Here is a 9697-nt window from a genome sequence, read left to right on the forward strand (position 1 = left end):
AATCGACACTTGTGCTATATAATATTGAAAAACGCAAAAAAGAAAGTAATGCAATATTAAAAATAACCTTGAAGTTGTTTACGAAAAAAATTGCATAGTAGGGATTCGATGACGTCATTGAGAATATTCTGGAAAAATAGCATAAACCACTACATCTATAGAATATCGGTAAGGTAGATTTCTATGGTCTCTGAATTAAATTATCTAGCTAGAAGCAATATATCATCCTGGATTTCTATAACCTATATTAATTTTTGTATTTTTAAATTTCCATTTAACTAAAATTCGATTTAAGAGTTCCAAATAGTAGATGTTTTCGTGACCACTGTATCATTTTCTTCCAATGTTTGATTCACAGTTGCCTTGCATTACATTTTAATACTGCTGGATTATTTTTGTTATTTTTGTTGCTTTATTTTAATGTTTGAAGTAAGTAAATTGAATCTTTTTTAGATTATTACTATATTATGTGAAAGAGATTTCAACGTTTCTTAGTCAAACTCTAATATTTATAGAGCTAATTTTATTTTATAAATTCTAGCAAGCATTTTCAAATTGTATTCTTTTTTCTCAAATGGTTGAGCTGACATCCTAGCTATATCAATATAAAATTCTGAAATCTGTTACAATGATCAACTGTATGTACTCGGACCTCTTAAGAATCTGTTGGTATTTTTCAAGTCGCTCAATCGCAAAGCCTTCTGCAATATTACAAAATTATTTTTGAATGAAAACATTTTTCTAATACATAGCCCTCCATCTCTCTTTCTCCCTAAATTATACATGCTGCATATCATTTACCATCCTTACCTATTATTATATCCCCTCTTTGTCAAAATATTCTAGAACCTTCTACATTATAATCCACACGTGCGGATATAATTTTTTAACATCGCAAAAATGTGGTTCGTCATTGAAAATAACCTTGGAAGTTCTTTGCGAAAAAATTGCGCAGTAGCAATTTGATGTTATTAGTTATAGAAGATTCAGTATTATATAGAAAATATATGCATAAATATGTAGACAAAAAAGCATGCGACCTCAGCTCGAATATCTTTACATGACGTAAGGAGCGATAAGCGTCGGGCGGTTGTACTTTTGGTATTTACTAAACGTCCGTGAAAGGTCTCGAATTAAATTCATGTTGTCTGCAATCTCTCTCTCGAGTCTCGAAATTGTTTTCAGTATCTTGTTACATATACCTCGTCCATAGGTTGAAGGACCTAGCATATGAAAAAGAATGAATACGAAAGCGAACGATTGCGAGCTATAAAAAGAAGTGATCTCTCTATAGAACGATGGCATAGGATAATGAAATGTGTGCAGCCTCAGACTGCTGATGTATGAATGCTTCTGCGAGTTTAAACGCGTGTAGCTGTTATCTCTGGTCCTCGCTCGCTACTTGATACTAGAATAAAGCGAGAAGCATCCCTGAGTATATGACCTACCATAAGAAAAGATTTTTTATTCCTTTCTTACCTTCAATTAACTTTATAGATATACTTTTTTAAGTCTAATTATTTTTCTCGAAGATTCTAGACTGCAGAAGAATGTTTTTCACAGGCAGACACTTTTACTTAAACCATTATCTATCAGGAATTTTCAAATCAAACTTAATAAGCATAACAGGATGCAATGCCATAACCCTCATATCAAATTTCATCTGTTTGCCTGCATCTTTTACGCATTAAGCAAATAAAGGAAGAAATTTTTAGCTAAAGTATCATCTATCAGGAAGCAATAAATCAAATAAATATTCAAAACAGTATGCCATACGTAGCTCTCCACATAAAATTTCACCTATACACCTGCATCTTTTGTGCATTTACCAAACGTCTTATCTGTCAGGAAGCAATAAATCATCCTTGTTTTTCTCATTTAACCTTGTCACATGCACGTGATAACCTTGAACCTGTATACATAAATTTGGCTACAGACTATTGCGTAATCGTGACATCATCAGGAACCTTCGAGAAAGATCTCAAAGCTTAGCACGGACACGAACCCTTTTTTTCCAGAAAATTTAACACGGACACGAACCACTACAGGTTGAAACTTCTCGGTGCCGATAATGTAGGAATCGTGGTCCAGGACCGGCCCTATACATCTACTAAGGTTACCTAACTTGAACTGGGGTTTTTAAAAATGTTGAGATTTCCACCCGAGATTTTCATACTGTATAGACAGGGCGCGCTGCGCATTCACTTACGTGATTTTTAGTCAATTTTCTTATCACTTTTAAAATTTAAGATTTTATATAAAAGAAACAAATTAAAATAATCTATGTATCAAATCTGAAGTAATCTCTAGGGCAAAAATGCTATTCAATGTCAGACTTTACACTCTTTCCCACATTCCTCTCTTAACCCCTTTTTAAAAAATTCCTTTTTTTCCTCTGTTTTTCAGGATCTTCTTTTTCTTGTTTTGTTTAAATACGAACTGAATTAATCTATCCTGATAAGGGATTAAATTAAATATTTTAATTCAACATTCGTCTTTTTGGATAGAAGATTTATCTTTTTTAATAGTAGAAAAGACATATTTAATTTAATTTATAATTAAAGTATTTAGTTGAAAATTATACTTCTTTGTTTAAATAGGTCGTCTCTCTTTATAAATAATTATACCCGTTTTTGTTGAAAATTGATTTGTTCGGTATAAAACTTAATATTTTATTTTAAATTACATGTGTTTGAAATTTGTTAATAAAATTATTTATTTTTTAATTTAAAAAAATTTTATAATAATTATTTGTACCATTAACACCTAGCTAAAAATGAGTGTAGGATAAGATGGAGTAGGATCTTTTTTTCAAGAGATAATTTTAATTTTAATATTTTTTACACTTTCGACGTCTTACAAGGGGAGTGCGGGTAACGAGGATCACTGATTTTAATCATCTTTTGGAACCGAAGAGTGCTCAATATGGGATGAAAAAAGCCTGAACCGTTTGTCCAGATAGGAAGCGGTTTTCGAGAAAAGATGGTTTAAAGAAAAACGCCCCATAACACTACCAGTCGAATTGTAAAGCAGTCAGCCTAGCCGCGTTGGCTTATTGGTCTAGTTTCTAGGTTTGAGACTCTGTCGTCATGCGTTCGCGCCCATGTACTTATTTTTTTTACAATCAATTTTACCGTAAGTATGCATAACTGTTACAAATATTATAAAAATAATAAGAAAGAAGTTTTTAAATATATTTTAAAACGCGAAAAATTATTATTTCTCATATGAAAGTTTTTTATCAATAATTTGATGCTTATAAATTATTTTTAAGCAATAAACATTATTATTTTGTAATGTGTCAGTAGAGCATCATCTTTCGTCGCAAAACATTATACTAACAACTGTGAACTGTGAACAATTGTGAACTGTGCTATTCAACTTTTGTGAAAGTTTAACAATAGGTTTCAGGTAAGTATAGTAAAATGAGATGTGTCATTTAAGGGTTAAATATTTAAAGAAATGGCGATGACCGAAGAACCTCGAACTTCAACCAGTAAAAAAGTGATAGATTGGTGGCAGAATACAAAAACATTGTTCTTGTTGCCTCGAAATCGGGAAAATTGACAAAAGATCTCTATGAAAAATATCTACAAACCACTTTAAAACCGTATGTGAAAAAGGAAAAATTTTCTCCTTATAATTGACTCTTGGGGTGAACAGACTGATAATGTTCTACATGATGAAAATTTTTTAGACGACTCTGGAGAAGTAACTTGTACTTTAAAAGTCATTCCTGAAAAATGCACCCCTTTGTGTCAGCCCTGCGATGTCTATTTTTATAGACAAATGAAAAATTTCATCAAGAGATTGCAAAACGCTACAAACCTATTGAAAGAGGAACACGAAATAGTTCCAAGCGAAGATGCTATAAAAATTCATTCTCTTGTATATCATCAGTTTTCAGCACCAGGTTTTGAAAAAATGATTCGATACGCTTGGTTTGGGGCGAAACTAACGACGAAGCGAGAAATTTTTTTAAACCTCAATGAACTGTGTTTTCCCATTACACTCTTAAAAAATCATTTGCGTGCAAAAACATTAGTTTTGTAAAATGTGCATGATGTGCGAAATGCCTACGCTTCAAATGTTTTTACGATGATTATCATCCTAAAGTTTGTGCGAAATCTGCTTTCGAAGACGTGGATGAAAACGAATAGTGTTAAAACAATAAAATAATATTTTCTAGACCTAATACCGTATTCTTAATTTTAAATATCAATAGGTACTTGTAATCCAACTTCCGCTTTTATATTTTTAGGATTTTTCAATTCAGTTTTTAAAGATAAAATTAAAAAATAATAACTTTTGTCGCTCTTAAAGATATAGAAACATTACAAAATAATAGTGTTTATTACTTAAAAATAATTTATAAACATCAAATTATCAATGAAAAACATTTGTATGAGAAATAATATTTTTTCAAGTTTTAAAATATATTTAAAAAATGGTTTATTATCATTTTTATAATATTTGTAACAATTATGCATACTTACGGTAAAATTTATTGGGAAAAAAAATAAGTACACGGGCGCGAACGCATGACGGAAGAGTCTCCAACCTAGAAACTAGACCACTATGCCATCACGGGTGGGCTGACTGCTTTACAATTTGACTGGTAGTGTTTCGGCGCTTATTTCTTTAAACAATTTTTTCTCGAAACCCGCTTCCTATCTAGACAAACGGTTTGGGCTTTTTTATACCATATTAAGTACTCTTCGCTCCCAAAAGATTATTAAAATCAGTGACCCCTGTTACCCGCACTCCCCTTGTTAGCTTGAAAAGTCAAATTTTGTTAAAAATTCATCTTGTTTATTAGAAACCTCATCTTCTTTGGTAGAAAATGTGATATTAACTGTTTGGTTAAAAATTCAGTTGCCTAGGTTAAATATGATCCTTTTCATAGTATTTTGAGGATTATTGAAGAAGAAATTTGATGAGCCGTTTTAGAATGTTCTCATCGAGTTCATCAATATTCTTTCTCAAAGTTTCGGTCTTATATCTGGAATTAAGTGTACGCGCTACAATAAGTCCTAATGGATAGTTCATTGTTTAAAAAACCGTTAAGTCTATAATAATGTGGCTTTAAAATTAAATTTACTAACCTGCTGCGAATTAATCAAGGCGATTTTGTTGTAGTATTCGTTTAAACGGTCATAATAGGTGTTCCAGTCGTAGACAACAGTCCAAGATGGATAATACGATTGCTTCAAAAATTCATTTGTCGACGGGAAGACCAAAGGTGTAATGATAGGCTTATAATTATTACTCGTAGGTGGAAGTGGAACATTGTCAGGGTAACTTTTAAAAGTATCAGTCTGGAGCTTGTTGAAATTATATGATTTAAAATCGACGTAATTATCTGTGGTCTTCTGCCTGTTTTCATGTCCAACTGGTCTTCTAATGATGTAGGTCGTGTCTATGGTCTTGGGATTATTATAGTGATAATGTCCCTCAGGCGACACGTACCGTCCATCGCGTGTTGAGTAAACCTTAAAACAGAGCGTAAACAAAAGCTGTAAATAATTTTTTGTTTTTGTTTTTTTTGTTATAGAAGCAGCAAAACTTTGTTAGTGTCCCAAAAAACTTTTTGTTGAACCAATAAACTTTTAATTGATATTAAAGAATTATATTGAAGCTAATCTAATCAGGGGTATATTGGGACGACCAAGGCTACTTCTATTACAAGTTTTTTTATAATTTAATTACACGAGACTTCTTTTTTCAACACAGAAAATCCCGGGATATTGCTTTGATCTTAAGAATGGATCAAATCGATTCGCAATAGATGATACTTTTTTGTTTAAATCAATCGAGATTTATTATCAAAATTAGTTGATAATTGCTCTAAACGCAGGGTGTAAGTCAATTTTTACGAGAGATTGTCTAAATTTTGAAAAAATTGTAATATCAAATTAAAAAACAATGTTTCTACAGTTATAAAAATAGTCTTATATTACTAGATTTTACTATTTCGTTAAAATTTTTTTTAGTTGAAAATTAATTTTTATTAATTAAGTTTTCCAATTAATTATTAAATCCATCTAATTTTGGTTAAGAATACATCTTTTTGTTAGACATCAAATTTAACTATTTGCACAGTAAAATTTCTAGTGAAAGATGAATTTTTCAACAGAAAATTTCACTATTGTATTACTGAAAAACTTCACTATTTAATTTTTGGAAAATTTATCTTGTTTTAGTTGAAAAAGCAAAGTTTTTGCTTGAAAACTGAAATTTATATTTTTTAATTGAAGATTCAACTACAGTGAAACTCATCTATAGCGCCAATTTCGGGGCTGACGATGGGTGGGAACTAACTCATTATAGCCTGCTCCGCTTTTGTTTGTTCACGCCTGACTGCTCGTCTGAGTGACAGCCGCAGATCCGGCGCACCCCGCGCAACACCTGTTACACTAACAAGCATCGCGGCGTCAATTCTCGGAAGGATGATAGCAGAGAGGTCTATTGAAGTGATTCACTACATTTGGTTGAACCTTTCTCTTATTTAGTTGAAATTTCGTATATTTTAGTGAAAATTCAGCTTTTTTGGTAGAAAATTAATTTTGTTGGCTGAAAATGTCTCTTTTTAGACGAAAATTTAACTATTCTAGTTGAAGATTCATCATTCTAGTTGAAAATTTATTTCTTGATTTAAAATTGAACGATTCAAGTTGAAGATTCATTATTTTAGCTGAAAACTCGTCACTATTGTCAAACAATTTGCTAAAAATTGTTTGTTTTTTTTTCTGATGAAAATTAATTTTTTTAACTGAAAATCGAGGTTTTCCATTCATCGTTAAAAACAGATCGTTTTTCGTTAAGAATTTAACTGTTTGGTGATGATTTTTTTTTTAAAAGGAAAATTCGTCTTTTTTAGAAGAAAATTAACCTTCTTGGTTGAAAAGTAAACTACTTCAGTTGAAGATAAATCATTTTAGATGAAAATTCATCATTATAGTCAAAAATGTAACTATTTTGTTGAAAATTATTTTTTTTGTGGTTAAAAATGAATTTTTTCTAACTCTCGCACGAAATGTTCGATTTTCAGGGCATGTATTGCGTGCGAGAAGTGACCAATTCCGAAACCGTGGTAAAAAGCAGTTATTAAAAGCCTCTTTCTAGCTGCTGCGTTTACGCTCTTTGAGTAAGATTACTTTTTCTTGTTGTTACGCTTGCGCATTTCGAGTCAGAATTACTTTCCAGGACTGTAGGAATCACAACTTCACTTCATTATGATTTGACGCTTGAGAGACTGATTGTGAGTAGTGAATAGTTATTGGGCATACTCGAAGTGATAAGTTTCCATAAATGACTGATAAATTACCGATAAATTACCGAAAATTTTGGAAACGTTTAGATATCTGAAATTGTCGGTAATTTTTCCATTTTTTTATAAATTTCTGAACATTTTGAAAATTAAGCCAATTTTTCATAAATTTTAGGAAATTTTTGAAATTTAGCAAATTATCCATAAATTTTTATAAATTTTGAAATTTCTTCCAAAATGCCTCGAATACACTAAATTTCTATACATTTTCGGTAATTTACAAATTTACCACAAATTTCCGGAATTTTTGTAATTTTACAGGTGCTAAATCTACAGGAGCTAACAGTAGGCTGTCGAAACTCGTGTGAAGTTTACAGTACTTGCTATCGGCTCATCTTCGGGTCGTTTCCAGCTCGTCTTCAAGACGTCTCTGTCTCGTACACCTAACTTCACACTCGTGTGTATTACTTTCCGCACTTGTAGCAGAATATAATATTCTTAAATAAAAATGTTAATATTTGATTTTTGGTTGAAAATTTATCTTTTTTTGTTGAAAATCCATCACTTCAGACGAAAAAATATCTTTTTGACATCAAATTTAACTATTTGTTTTATATTTCCTTTTTTTTAAATAATTTTTTTAGATAAAATTATAACATTCGATTTTTTGTTGTATGTCTGTCTCTTTTAGAGGAAAATTTAACTTTTTGGTTTAAAATTAAATTATGTCAGTTGAAGTTTTATCATTTATGTTGATAATTCATCACTTTGATTGAAAATTTATTCATTCTATTTTTGTTTGAAAATAGTTTCCAATTCAATTATTTGGTTGAAAATTGGCGTTTTTTATTTGAAAATAGAAACGCTTAGTTGCAGATTCATTTTTTTCCTTTAAAAAATTATTTTTTTTTCAGTGGAAAATTCATTAATTCATTCTCCTTATTTTCCATGTTTTTGCCAGGTATTTTATAACCTAGAAAATATCTTTAATTCAACATGGTTTTTGAGTACACTCGAGTCGCGGTACTGCGAAATTCAGTACTGCGAACTCCCGCTACTGAGTACGTTTTTCCCGATAATGATAACAACGCTATAACCCCTTCACTCCCACTACTCATTTATACATTTGATCATTTCATCAAACGTACAGTTCACTGTAATTTGAATTTTACTTCATAATCAAATACATTCGATACATCCGATGGAAGATTTTATATTTGTCATGTCTTTCCACGTTTCTTTCGCTGTATTCATTCTAATAATTTTAATAATAACGATTCAAGTCGTCACTACAAGCTTTCAGAAGGTAAACAGTTGACATGTGGGCACATCATCGACACATAGAAATGGACACATAGTAATGGACTCTGTCAAGTGAATTGGTAGCCCCGGGCATTGCCTAAATATTCAGTACGGTAAATTGAAAAAAAAGATAAACAATACATTCGAAATTTGTAGTTATAATAAATTAAATGTTAAAGAACATTCATGTAAAATAACCTATTTCAGATAAATTATTTTAAAAACTTGTTAACCTTAAATTCTTGTTGAAATTTGATTGAAAATGCTACAATAATAATCGTTTTGTGAGTTTAAAAATCATGTAAAAACTGTCAAAAATTTTAACAATATTTCTACAACATAAATATAACCATTTGTATTGCATAAGTACAAAACTTCATATTTTGAGGTTTTGTTTCTGTTGTAACATTTTTTATTTTAATTTATTCAATAACTTTGCTTACGTATGAAAACATATCCCCATGTTAACCTCTCGACAACGCCCACAAACTACATAGGTTGCTACCATTTTTTATATTTATTTACAATAAATTATAATTAAATAAATTATAAATTAATTAATTCTGAAAAGGTCACATTATTGGGGCACTCGCGACACAAAGCAGGGTCCTGCACTGCGCCAAACTTCACTCAACGAAAATATTCTCGACCAATCAGCTTGTCGATGGGGCATACAGATGAACAAGTATCATCCACACAGATTTGAACACAGTAAATAGTCGCAGGAGTGGGGTCCCCTCATGTGTTCTCAGTATTGAGGGCGGATTTGCGCTAAATGTTCGCAGTACCGCGACTCAAGTGTATATATGAAAATAAAATAAAAAGGATTTTGTTATTATTATTCAAATTCGCCGACTTTGGAGAAAAATACAAGAAATGAATAATTATTTTATTCCGTGTTATTTATTTATTTAATGAGTCGTTAGTGATAATATATTCAAGAATATTTTATAGTACAATTTTTCAAAGCTTTCTAAATGAAAAATATTAATCAAATTACTAGGAACTTGCACCATGAGGAAATCACTTATACTTTAATCAAACTACTTTCACAAATAAAAAAACAGGTATTTAATTTTACACCCTGAAATACTGAATTTGTATTTAGTGATTTCGGTGAATGAA

General features: G+C 30.8%; 1 protein-coding gene across 1 annotated transcript in view; it reads right to left on the minus strand.

Annotated features, from left to right (window-relative positions):
- Positions 1-9697, minus strand: part of LOC117169928 — a 77223-nt gene that overhangs the window by 50465 nt on the left and 17061 nt on the right. The window contains exon 4 of the mRNA XM_033356437.1: positions 5106-5492. Coding sequence (XP_033212328.1) covers positions 5106-5492 — 387 coding nt within the window. The remainder of the gene's footprint in view (positions 1-5105; positions 5493-9697) is intronic.

This window comes from Belonocnema kinseyi, chromosome 3, assembly GCF_010883055.1.
Source record: "Belonocnema kinseyi isolate 2016_QV_RU_SX_M_011 chromosome 3, B_treatae_v1, whole genome shotgun sequence".
Lineage (NCBI taxonomy): Eukaryota > Metazoa > Arthropoda > Insecta > Hymenoptera > Cynipidae > Belonocnema > Belonocnema kinseyi.